Here is a 14,154-nt window from a genome sequence, read left to right on the forward strand (position 1 = left end):
TTGAAGGACTAAATTATGAATTAAATATGTTATTTGGGCTTGTATAGAAGCCATGTATATTTGGCCAAGCTATAGTCTTGGTGAATTTTGCATATTTGTGATTTTGTGAAAAATGGACTAAATTGTCAAAGTGTGAAATTGTAAGCGCTAAAATGAAAAGTTCCCTAAATATATGTATATGGATTAAATTGAATGTAATAAATGGTTGAATGGTTGAAATTGTATTGTATTAGATCAAAAACAAAGAAAATCAGACTTAGATCGAGGGAAGTCCAAATTAGTCGAATAGTCGACTCTTTCGTCCGAAATCTGTCCAAGGTAAGTCAAATTACAATTACGTGTTAATTGAAATAAATTCTGTACATATAAATTGTAATCTGTATTGGATGGCCTTGAGCACCGGATAAATATATTTGGAGTAAAGTATGATAATATGTTAGTATCTGAAAAACTCTGTATGTTTCTAAGAAAAGTTGACATCATGCGAGACATCATGTAAGGCAGGTATGCAGGACACGAGCCTCGATTGAGATTTACGTATAAGACCATGTCTGGGACATCGGCATCGTATCTGATTTCGTGTAAGACCCTGTCTGGCACAGAGGCATCGATATTGAATTACATGTAAGACCAAGTCCGGGATGTCGGCATTGTACTTGTTTATAAGCATCTGTATCGTTTCTGACCCGTCTGATGATAGCATACTAAATCTGAGATTGAGTATATGAAATGTATAACCTATGCAGGTACATTTGTATCATACTAAATTTCTGTATATGAAAAAAAAAAACTTTGTCTCTGTGAAATATGTATGGAAATGAAGCATGACATATATGCAAACAAAGGAGCATGGTTAAGTTTATGAATTATTTTATGAAATAGTTATGAACCTTTATGGTTGAATTGTACTTATATGCTTTAGTAGTTAGACCAATTGTATTTGGCTTACTAAGCTCTTTGTAGCTTACTCTGTGTGTTTACTGTCTGTTTTATAGTTATCGTAGCTACTGAAGGCTCGGGGTTAGTTGAAGATCGTCACCACACTATCGATCTCATTTTGGTACTTTTGAAAGTGTACATATTTTAAAGTATGGCATGTAAAGGCTAGAAGGTCTATGTATATGAGTTTTTGATGTGTATATATTTTGCAATGGGAGTTGGCTAGCAAATGAAATGTTGTATATAGTTTTGGTATTTGGTCGATGGTGCCAAATTGTAACACCCCGTACCCGAGACCGTCGCCGGAGTTGAACACAAGGTATTAACAGACTTAATTCATTACTTAAACAACTCAAACAATTTATTTTTAAAATTTCCAGTCAAGCTAGCAATCTGCATCACAGTCTCTTAAAAATTCATATCTCGAGTTCCGGAACTCGAAATCCAATTCTGTAAATTTTCCCTGAAACTAGACTCATATATCTATTTAATAATATTTTCCTAGAATTTTTGGTCAAGCCAATTAGTACAGTTTATTAGTTAAAGGCTCCCCTGTTTCAGGGTTCGACTGCTCTGACCTCTGTATATTACGAATCAGATATCTCTCTGTACAGAATTTCAATGACTATGAAGTTTGTTTCTCTTAAAACTAGACTAAACATGGAATATGTACATATAAATAATGACTTATAATTATTTTTTACATTTTATGATGAATTTTAAAGTCATAAAGGGATCCAGAAATCACTCGCCCTATTTCACAAAAATTCAAATATCTCATAAAATATAATTTATATACTGTTTTATTCAATCCATATGAAAATAGACTAATTAAGCTTAAATTTCATAACTTACTAATCATTTAATTCCATTTCTACTATTTTTAGTGATTTTTCAAATTTACATCACTTTATTCTTTGTCGATTCATTTTATGGCAAATTTCACTTTACTAAGGATTTTATGGACTAAATAGCATTTTAAACATACATAACATCAAATATGACTTAGATTGGTCATTCCAATGGCTAATCATTTACAAACCCTTTTCTTACCAAACCATAGCCATATCATAAGATCAATTACACAAAGTGAGTATTTTGCCATACATGCCACATTCAAAATACACAAGCCATTTTACCAATTTAAGCCTTCGGATAGTGTGAGCGAGTCTTGACCTATCCGATTCTCAAGCCACTTGTCAAAACTACAATGAAAGAAAAGGAGGGAGTAAGAACAAATGCTTAGTAAGTTCACATGCAAATATCAAGTAACATAATCACACAATCTCACATAAAACATCATTTGCATAAACAACACCAAGACATTCATGTTTCATTTACATTTAATATCTTTCTCGATTTCATCATACCAAGTTTTCAACCCGAGGGTTTAAGCACATACCTGTCAAATTTTCTCATTTACCACACTTACCAACATGTCACCTTCATTTTAGGCCTTCTTCTTATTCACTTAAGATTCACCCGTTGAACACATGAATATAATTGAATCGCGGATCTCATGAACATAAGAGCCATACCCAGACTAGACAAACTCAATAGCCTGCGGAACTTATGTAGCCAAGCTACCATGTAACCCGCCCATAAGTGAACTCGGACTCAACTCATCGAGCTCGGGCGTTCGTATCCATAAGTGAACTCGGACTCAACTCAACGAGCTCGGATGCCTAGTTACATCTCACGAACTCGGACTCAACTCAACGAGTTCGGAACTCAAATATCCTAGTAACATGTCACTTGTATTCTAATCTATTCCCAAGGTTTAAACGGGCTTTTTCCTCGATCACACATCTTTTCCGTCTTCCACGGAATATCAAAATCGATACTTCGGTGATAGTTCATACTCATCAAGTAATTCACATAATTACATATTATTCAACAATAACCACAAAGCATAATATTTCATGATAATAATCAGCATCATATCATATAAACAACATTAAATTGCTTAAAATGACAATTAGGTTACTACATTTACACATGAACTTACCACGGTACAAAATTATTAGCAATCGAGCCTATTCTTCGTAGACTTTATTTTTCCCTCGATCGCGACTTGAATCTCGTTTCTCTTGATCTATAATGCCAAATTAATCTTATTTAATACATACATTCATCAAAACATCATTTATCGAACTTTGGCAAAATTACATTTTGCCCTAAACTTTTGCATAATTACACTTTTCCCTAGGCTCGGAATTAAACTTCATCCCTTATTCTTATGTTTTATGACATGCTGATCATTTTCCTTCTATGGAAACATCAAATTCACACTCTAACATGTACTTATGACTATTAGGTATTTTTCTGGATTAAGCCATTTACTCGTTTTCGCTTAAAACCAAGTAGTACAAGTTGTCTAACATAATTTAAAACCTCATATTCTATCATAAAACACCAAAATACACAAATTTTACCTATGGGTATTTTTTCAAATATAAACCCTAGGTTAAATTATTGCTAGCATAAGCTAAATCAAGTTACCGGGACTCCAAAAACGTAAAAAAATATTAAAAACGAGGCTAGAACAGACTTACAATCGAGCTTGAAAGCTTGAAAAACCCTAGCCATGGTTTCTCCTTGCTATATTCGGCCATGGGGTTGAAGATGAACACATTTGGGTTTTAAAATTTGTCTTTTAATTCATTTTACCCTTAAATGACCAAAATGCCCTTTTTACTATTCTTTAAATTTTTACCCTTCCAAGCCCATTTTTGTCCAGATTTTTTTTAGAAATTGGTAAATTTTCTATTTAAGACCTCCTCATTAATATTCCAAAACAATTTCATACTAAAAACTCCTAGAATGCAAGTTTTGCAAATTATTCGATTTAGTCCCTAATTTCAATTTAAGCACTTTAGGCATAGGATTTTATCACAAAATTTTCACACAATCATGAAATCATATCATAAACATCAAAATAATTATAAAATAATTATTTCTATCTCGGATTTGTGGTCACGAAACCACTATTCCGATTAGGCCCTGATTCAGGATATTACACAAATGATGTATGGTTGTAGTGTTTTATGAGCTAATATGTTTTTGTTATAATGAAGCATGTTTTAAGCATGGAATTGGTTGGAAATTTTGGTATGAATGTTGTATATTATTGCTTGTAGGATTGGACCCAAAAAGGGGTGGCAAATTTGGCTTAAACCAAGCCTGCTTGGTGCCACACGGTCAGGGGACACGGATGTGCCTTGTGGCCGTATAAGAAAAGCAGTATTCTCTTAAGAACCACATGGTCTTGACACACGGGCGTGTCATATGGCCGTGGGCTAAAGTCAGTAGCTAGCTAAGTACCACACGGACATAGTACACGGGCGTGCCTATTGGTCGTGTAGGACCTATTTTTGGCACGGCTGGTTCACATGGATGTGTCTAGTACCTGTGTATGACACACGGCCTAGTCGCACGGGCGTGTGACTTTAAATGTTTGAAAGAATTGATTAAGTTCTGAAAATTCTGAATAGGTTCAGTTTAGTTCCGACCTTTCCTTAAATGTATGTTTTAGGTCTCGTAGACTATATTTAGAAATGATTGCTTATGAAATGATGTTAAATAATATCTGTGATTCTGAATTGGTCCAAAATGTTCTGTCTCTCTGGTAATGCCTCGTAACCCTAATCCAATGTTGGTTACGGGTTAGGGGTGTTACATGAACCATAATATTGATCATTCATATTCAATTCACAAATATTAGTTTCATGTGTCTCTATCTATTTCTCATTTCACAATTCAATATCAATCATAACACTATTTATTTCAATAACCCTTATTAACATGATTCGGACTCGGAGAATACACAGATATAACCAAAACACACCAGTTTGGCACCCAGTGCCTCATCGGATAATTCGAAGTAATAATTTGACACCCAATGTCTCATCAACTAAACCGAAGTAAATTGACACCCAGTTTTCCTCATTGAATTAATTCGAAGTAATAATGTGACACCCAGTGTCTCATCAACTCGAAGTCGAAGTATCCTTGAACTCTTCCAATCCTATGGCATGACATCTATATCCGACTCAGCCTGATACCGTTAATAGGGTTTCAATTCACTTTTCATATACAATCAATATTTACATCAATCACAAATTCACATAATCTCAATTCAATATCAAGATAATAACAAATAACACACCTCAATTACTTACCATAAACATTAAATTAAAATACAATAAATAATAACTACTAGATTCAGATTATAGAAATACAAACAGTAATTTTCGAGCTACTCCTCATTAACTTTATCTTTTCCTTTCTTAGCCGAGGTCTCCATCACAACGTTAGCTACAGAATTGAAACAATTTGAAATTCATCAATATGATACAATTTCACATTGAATATTTAAATTTTTATTCAAATTTTGCCTAAATTCCAATTTAGTCCTTAAACCGATATTAACTTCACTTCTTCAAAATTAGTTCCATATTTTCATTCAATTTCCACTTTAGACTAAATTCAATTCTCTAATTTCACTTAAATCCTAAATTTTAAAATTTTCTCAATTTAGTCATTGTAACTCAAAACTTATACTTTATTTTACAATTCAATCCATTTTTCATTTCTAACTTAAAATTCTATCAATTTAGTCCCAAATACTTAAATTATTCAACATGAACATCATCTAAAAATTCAATATTTTCTAAAATTTCAACATAGATTAAGTAGTATTTAACTCTAGGATTCTAAAAACTTAAAAATTACAAGAAATGTTAGGATTTCGACCCGATTAAGCAACGAACAAGAAAATAGCAGAATAAATTGAGAAATTGAACACACAAATTTAACGTGGAAAAACCCCTCCAAAGAGGATAAAAAAACCACGGGCAAAGATAATTTTATTATAATGGCAAAAGAACGAAGAGTACAAAAGATGGAGATAAAACTAAACCCCGAAAACCCGAAAATAAAGAACCCACAAAACGTAAACACAAAATTCTCTAAATGTGTTATGAGTTCTAATCTCTAATAGTTGTTTTCTAAGGTTGTAAAAGAGCCTATTTATAGGCTAAATTCATAAGTCAAATAATAGTAAAATAATCTAAACTAATCGGTGTTTGATTGAAACAAGTAAATGAGTTTAAGCGAAAGACTATTTTTCAAATTTGGTGAAAATAGGAGTCATATTTAACAAATCTCCACCTTGACTCATATTTCCACAACACCATCTTTGCCAAAGCCGCCACGAGCCTATCTTGAACTATGCAGGAATTAAGCGAGTCGAATTTGTGCTTAGAAATTGGAAGACTTCTAGCCTTCGACTTGTACCTTTGCCAGATCAAAACTAACCCGGTCGATTTTCACGAACACGGTGCCTAACTTTTCAAAACACTGCATCTAAAGAGAACCTCTCTTCAACAAGCAGTCATACCTTTTTCCCTCCTATGACCAAGTTGCCTCCGCTCCAAACAAGTTGACTTCCACTCCGTAGCAGACGAGGACATCCGATTTCACGGTCATTGTATAACCTTCGAATATAAAGATCGCGGTTCTTTTACCTTTTAACAAAATGAGAGCTCCATGAGATACTTTAATACCGCTCGACTCGATGTTGATTTTGCATCCTTTCAAGTCTAAAATACTTAAGGAGATGAGATTCTTTAAATAAATCGGTACATATCGACATCCGAGAGTGTCCTAATCGTCCCATCGTGCATCTTAATTTTTAGTACCAATACCAATTACCTTACTAGATGAATCATTTCCCATGCGCACAACTCCACCTTCAATTGAAGCGTATGTGGAGAACCATTCTCTATTGGGACACATGTGGAAAGAACATCCGAATCTAGGATCCACTCGGACGTGAGCTTGGTGTTATCACTTGTTGACACTAACAAGAAATCATCCCCATTTTCATCGGCTAAATTAGCACCACTACATCTTCCTCGTTACTCTCGTGACTTTTTTATTTTTGATTTATAACAATTTGCTTTGGCGTGACCTAACTTTTTATAATAGCGACACCTTTTATCTCGTTTCTTTGATGCTACCAAAGCTGAAGCTTGCCTATGTCTTTCTATCCAAATGAAGCTCATTGTCGAGTTTGTCTCTACTCAACAAATAACCCTTCACATCTTGAGCGAGAGTTTGTCTCGCCATAAATCGGGGTCTCCACGAATGACTTGTATGAAGGGGTAAAGAGCACAATAATAGCATAGCGATCTTCATCGTCAATATGAACCTCAACATTCTTTAAATCATTTAAAAGAGTAATAAATTGGTGATGTGATCTCTAAGAAGCTCACCTTCGTTCATGCGAAGCGTAAATAGGCGTTGTTTCAACACTAAGCAGTTAGCGGAGACTTAGTCGCATAAAGAGTTTCTAACCTTTTCCACAAAGCAAATGAGGTCTTCTCCATCAATACCTCCTGCAATACCGTATTTGTGAGGCACAACTGGATTGCAGATAAAGCCTTTTCATCAAGCTCTTCCCATTCTGTTTTATTTAGATTCTCGGGCTTTTCCGATAACAACCTTTTTCAAGCTGATTGAACTAGAATTGCCATCATCCGAACTTGCCACAGTTGAAATTTGTCTCACCATCGAACTTCTCAATTTCAAACCTTGTTGTTGCCATCTCTCGAATGGGCTGATCTATGAAAATTGAACTAGCTCGATACCACTTGTTAGGATTTCGACCGATTAAGCAACGAACAAGAAAATAACAGAATAAATTGAGAAATTGAACACACAAATTTAACGTGGAAAAACCCCTCCAAAGAGGATAAAAAAACCACGGGCAAAGATAATTTTATTATAATGGCAAAAGAACGAAGAGTACAAAAGATGGAGATAAAACTAAACCTCGAAAACCCGAAAATAAAGAACCCACAAAACGTAAACACAAAATTCTCTAAATGTGTTATGAGTTCTAATCTCTAATGGTTGTTTTCTAAGGTTGTAAAAGAGCCTATTTATAGGCTAAATTCATAAGTTAAATAATAGTAAAATAATCTAAACTAATCAGTGTTTGATTGAAACAAGTAAACAGAGTTTAACTGAAAGACTATTTTTCAAATTTGACTGAAAATAGGAGTCATATTTAATAAGAAAATAGACTAAATTAACTAACCAATTTGAGCTTGAACCCTTGAAACCCTAATTTTCTCTTTTTTTTTCTTTATCTTTTTCTTTTCTCCCTTTTTCTCCCCTATTTCATTTTGCTTCTGTTTCTATTTCATTTCTTTTATTTATTCTTTTATTTACTTTATGTTTTATAAAATATTATAATATAATAATATAATATATTACTTAAATAACAAGTAAATAATAATTATAAATATATGTATATAATTGTCACACATGTCATTCCCCATACTGTAACAGTTCAGTTTTAGCTAAATTAGAACAGTGGTTTTGAAACCACAAATCTGCTATCAGAAAATTATTTTAATATTATTTTTGGTATTTACAGCATGCTATTTGATATGTGTGAAAATTTCGTGATCTAATTTTACTGTTTGAATGGTTAATTAGGTAAAAAGGACTAAATCGCGTAAATTGTAAAAGTGTTGTTTTATTAGCTAATGATGTCAAATAGCTATAGAACTTTGAAGTGTAGGTCCTTAAGTGGTAAATATACCATTAGTTGGTTAGTGGATGTTAATGGTTTGGCATAAATGAAATTTTGTATTAATTTTAAGGTTAAAATGGTAAAATAGTTAATAAATGTTATTTTAATAAAAACAAAGTGAATTTTTGTCCATCTTTTCTCTCTTTTGGCCGAATATTGATGAAGAACAAAGCCTTTGATTGAGTTTTAGGGTTAATATTGATGAACAAGAAACCTTTGATTGAGTTTTAGGGTTTGACACTTGCAAGGTTAATTGGTAAGTGTTTTGAGCTCAATTTTTAATGATTTTTACGCTTTTGAGATCATTGCTTCGTATTCTAGCTAGCACGTACCTTAGATTTTGAAACTATTAAAGATTTTGAGAGTTTCCATTGTTGAATCTATGTGTCTTTGATGTTTAATGTTGAAATATGAAAGCTTGATGATAGATTTTCATGTTTTGTAAAGTGATTTTTGATGAAAATGCATAATAGGGATTAAATTATGAAATGTGCAAATTGTGTGGTTGAAATGTGAAATAAATGAAATTTTTGGGCTGATAAAGACCTATAAATAATTTGGCCAAGCTTGGGTGTATTGAAATTATGTGAATTTTGTGTTTTATGAAATAAAGACTAAATTGTTAAAAGTGTGAAAGTTTAGGGGCTAATGTGCAAATAGGCCAAAATGTATGTTTTGGACTAAATTGAATAAATGGATGATATAAATAAGTTAATTTTGAATTCATATAGATCAGGAAAGAAAGAATTCAGATCTAGATCGGAGGAAAAGCAAGGTTATCAAGTAGTCGATCCGATCTGTCAATTCCTAATACGAGGTAAGTTTGTATGCAATGAGCTTATTTATAATTGTATTTTATATGCTTTGATAAAGCATGAATTGTGATTATGTGATTATGGACAAGTTCGGGAATGATTCGACGATGATTCGACAAGTTTGAAATCCCGGTTGAACCTTAGGAATAGTTTAGGATGCTAGTGACATGTCATTAGGTTATTGTGTTGGCTTCAGGCCACGATATCGGCCCTTCGGGTGTGAATTATACCTTGATTTGGCTTCGGGCCATGGTATAGGTATTTCAGAGATGAGTTACCTTGATTTGGCTACAGGGCCATGGTATAGTTACTCTAGGGATAAGTTACCTTAATTTGGTTTCGAGCCATGGTATAGGTACTTCGATTGAGATCCTTGAGTATTCGATTTCTATTCTGAATGGTTCAACGGGTAAATGAAGGATGTGGTTGAGCGTGAGATTGTTACGAGATGGTACAAGTATTTACAGTAATGAATTGAGTATTAAAACTATGGAATTGATGAGTTCCTTGGTAAGTTATGTGAATGACCATTTGATTGCTTTGAGATTTAATAGAATTGTTATATATCATTTTCTATAATTTGAATGATAAATGAATGGTGATAGTTGTTTATTGTTCACATACGAGCTTACTATGCAATGAAGCTTACTTCGTGTTATTTTCCTATGTTTTATAGTGAATTAAGGCTAGCTCGGATCCGAGAGTCATCAAGAACATCATCGCACTATCAAACATCTAAGTTGGTACTTTTGAATTATACAATTATGGTATATGGCATGTATAGGCTAGATGTGGTATTTTGGTTGTGATTATAGCCATGAGATTTGGCTTATAAATGATGTTAATATTAATGTGCGTTTGGCTATTAGAAATGGCTTATAAATGTATATGTTTTGGTTTGTATATATATAGCCATGAGTGATGGATTATTTTGATATTGTTTTGGCATGTATTTGGCTAAGTAAATGATAGTGATTTGAGAATTGGAATAGATGGAGTTATAATGGTATGAATTATGCATTTGGTTGATGATTTCGGCTGTCTAATTGTATAATGAATGGTATCATTTTGCATTGTGTAGGTACATTAAAGTTGGGGTGGCAAATTGGCCTTTCAAATGGCCTATTTTTTTCCACATGGGCAGAGACACGGGCATATGTCTCAGCCGTGTGTGACACACGATCATGTTACAAGGTCGTGTGTCCCCCGGTGTTGAAATTGAATTGAAGTCAGTATGGTCCACACGGGCGTGTGACTGGCCGTGTGGTACAAGTCAGTATACCCCCCTAATTGGCACACGGCCTAACACACAGGCGTGTGACTTGGCCGTGTTGCATAAGTCAGTATACCCTCCAGTTTTCACATAGGCGTGTCATCGGCTGTGTGATACAAGTCAGTATGTATGCCCTGTTTCCACATGGCCTGAGACACGGATGTGTCTGGAGCTATGTGAGGCACACGTCCTGTTCACACGGGCATGTGACCCCTGTATGGTTGAAATTTTTCTAAGTTTCCAAAAATTTTTGTATGTTATCAGTTTAGTCCCGAACCACTTCTAAAGCATGTTTAAGTCCTGTAGGCTCATTTGAGGGACACTATGATTGGTTGTGTTTAAATTGTATTTGAAGTGATGAATTATATGTGAAATGTGTATTTAAAAGTGTTGTAAGTCCAGTATTGCTCCGTAACCCTATTCTGGCGTTGAATACAGGTGAAGGGTGTTACACATACCAAACACATGTTAACTTTAGGTTTAATTACTTATTTAATCCCTTTATTTTTTCTTTAATTTATAATTAAATTTTCACCCTTTATTCAATTTAATCCTTATACCTAATTACCCTTAATTCAAACTAATTCACCTAGCCAAAACCTAATTAACCATACAACTAACTTCGTAAATATTTATTAAAAATGTTTACGAATCTATTTTACGAAAATGAAGACCCGAAAATACACTTTTCAATTACCTGTGACTATCAGGTCATTACAAATTAACTATTAGCCTAAATCTCGATAACCTTGAGATCAAAGTTGATGATATCACCATCATTTACTTAATGAAAATTTAATTAACTTCTAATATTTTACCATCACCTTTGATTGATGAGTGCAGGATACTCCTCCACTCTTTGAATATTGGCACCTTACGCTTATATTTTGAGAAGGGAGCAATTGCACGAACTCATTAGCTCAGTTAGGGAGCATTGTTCAATCCACCTTGCCCTTGGGTGATTTAAATTTCCAGAATTTTGTTTGTATTTGCAGCTTTCCTCCTAGTTGTTAAACCCCTAATAATAGCATAGGTGTGTTATATATCCGACAACTTTTTAAATTAGTGTGTAATGAAATCTAGTTCCTTTTCCCCAAAAAAAAAAAATTCTTTGTTGCTGATGAGAAAAAATAGCCTTGAAATGTTCAATGTAGTTTTGCTAAAAATCCAATTTAATATCACTTATTGAACTGAAAAGAAAAACCTGGGATTTTCAATCCATATAATTTGATGGACATAATGATATTTAGCATAATCGTATATTAAAAACATAATCTTTTGTTTTATAAAACAATGATACAAGTATACAATGAAATACCCTCTCCTTTCTCCCTAACACAAAAAAAATGTATAAAGGTATATAACAACATGAAGTATTGATAAAATTTTTGCTTAAACTTTTTTTTTCTGTATACCATTACATTTTAATAAGATTAGTAATTAATTTCATATCATAAATATTATAATAGTTAAGAACCACTTTAAATGTGGCTTATTTTTTATTGTGTATATGAATAAATCCCAACCCTCACAAAGAAGTCTTAAAATCATGCATAGTTACACATGCCATAAACGCAATACTCGCCGCGGTTACACCGGTGGTTACAAGCTCCGCAATGTCTTTTGTCGAAAGCAACGTCGACGCACTCTCCCCGGCAGCAAACCTGGGTGAACTTGCACTTCCTCTTGCATGCACCGCAGTTGTGGTCGTCCGTCGCCAAAAAGACACATTTGTTGTTGCAGCAAGTGGAGGTGGCTCCTTCTAGGACGTAACAAACCTCTTCATCTTTGTGGCAATGGTCGGCAGCTCTAGGGTTTCTATATCCTTGCTGAAGGAAACGACTTACCCTTTTGGGACTCCCCATTGGTAGTACGGGTGGTCCAGCGTCTCTGAAAGTCGTTGATGGAATCAGAGAGTTATCTTCGGCAACGGCACCGATGGTTTTCATCGCTAAAGCAATTGTTACAGCATATGTTAGAGCTATAGTGACGAAAATTTTGGCAGCTTCCATCTTGTTTTTTTCTTTTTGTGTCTGTGTGTGTTTGGGTCTTGGGTTCTTTAAGAGAGTTTTTTGATGGGTTCTCCTCCTTGTTTTTGTGAAGGAAATAGGGACAAGTTCGGAGATATTTGGTGAAGGGAAATGGGAGGGATTTGGGGTTTATAAAGGAAATAAATGGAGGGGTTGACCAAAGAAACGGGAAAAATAGGTAAGGTGCATGGGAGGCGAGGCTCTTTGGGATTCGAAGCAAAGAGTATGGTCGAATTCTAAAGCTTAATTAATTGACTAATCAACTTTTAAGAAATGAAATGCATTAGAAAATGTAGGTTTTATACTTGGTAAATGGTAAGCTAATCAAATTATTGTTGCATTCATCCCAAGTTAGACATTTGTTGAAGTTAATTATATTAGCACTTATAGTACCGTTTTTTAAATACAATAATTAATTAGGGCATAGGGGGACGCTTAGGGGCAAAGTTATATTTTTATTTTAAGATTAAAATTCAATTATAAATTTTGGGACTAAAATATAATTTTTGCACAATATTAATTTATAATTTTATATTCTTTTAAAAAGATTTTATTGCAAGCTAAAGCTGCTTCTTACCCTCGGTGCCGCCCCTAGAGGCAGCAAGTCTGGACCTGGCATTGAAAATTTTAGATATTTTTATATTTTAAAATTAGTAAAAAAAATTATTGATACAAGAACATGTAATTTGGTCACTTCTTCTTTTGATTTTGGTGATTCGACTAGGCATGACCCTTCATTCCTGGAATATCTATAATTATACTTATCTTATAGGGTAAACTAAATCATTAATTACTAAATGATAGGTAAATTTTCGTTTTGGTTACTTATTTCAAAAATTGTTATAATTTGATAATTGAATTATTCAAAAGCTTTAATTTAAGTCACTGTGCTATTGAAATCGATGTTATATGACTTTCTCTGTTTGCTCTGCCTATATTAATCGAAAGCTCTTTTTCCTTTTCTCTTCTATAGTTTAGTTTTTTTTTCATGAAATAGCTTTGCACGTCACAAATTTACGAACCAAATTTTAAATAGTTTTTTTCTTCGATCTTTGATAGTAGCCGTCAGATTAACTTGGATCTAAAGTATTTTCTTTTACTCATCGATGGGTACTAATCTACTACACTGGTCATTAAATAATCACTTGGAGCTCGTTGATGATTTTTTTTTTAAATTTAACAGTTCAGTGACTTAAATAAAATTTTTTGAATAGTTCAATGACTTAAATGAAAACTTTCGAATAGTTCAGTGACCAAAATGAAAACTTACCAATAATTTAGTGACTAATGGTGTAGTTTACCTATATTATACTCAATTGATAAATTACTAAAATATTCTTTTATGTACAAAGCAATTTATATTATTATGATAATATTTTTGTCCTTTTACATTTTATAAATCAATAAAATTCAATTATGGTAAAATTTGAACCCATGACACAATAAAATTTAAAATTTACTTTATAATCTAAACCACAACATCATTTAAAG

The 14,154-nt window shown here is 33.3% G+C and overlaps 1 protein-coding gene across 1 annotated transcript; it reads right to left on the bottom strand.

The window, feature by feature from the left end:
* Nucleotides 1-12,018: 12,018 nt before the first annotated feature.
* Nucleotides 12,019-12,996, bottom strand: LOC108482633 (stigma-specific STIG1-like protein 1). Its single transcript, XM_017785755.2, has one exon. The coding sequence runs from the start codon at nt 12,643-12,645 to the stop codon at nt 12,181-12,183; it is 465 nt and encodes a 154-aa protein (XP_017641244.1). The 5' UTR covers nt 12,646-12,996; the 3' UTR covers nt 12,019-12,180.
* Nucleotides 12,997-14,154: the final 1,158 nt, after the last annotated feature.

Source organism: Gossypium arboreum, chromosome 1 (assembly GCF_025698485.1).
Source record: "Gossypium arboreum isolate Shixiya-1 chromosome 1, ASM2569848v2, whole genome shotgun sequence".
NCBI lineage: Eukaryota > Viridiplantae > Streptophyta > Magnoliopsida > Malvales > Malvaceae > Gossypium > Gossypium arboreum.

Bases quoted from the DNA above. Each gene is read 5' to 3' on its own strand.
- LOC108482633 (XM_017785755.2), bottom strand. From the start codon at position 12,645: ATGGAAGCTGCCAAAATTTTCGTCACTATAGCTCTAACATATGCTGTA.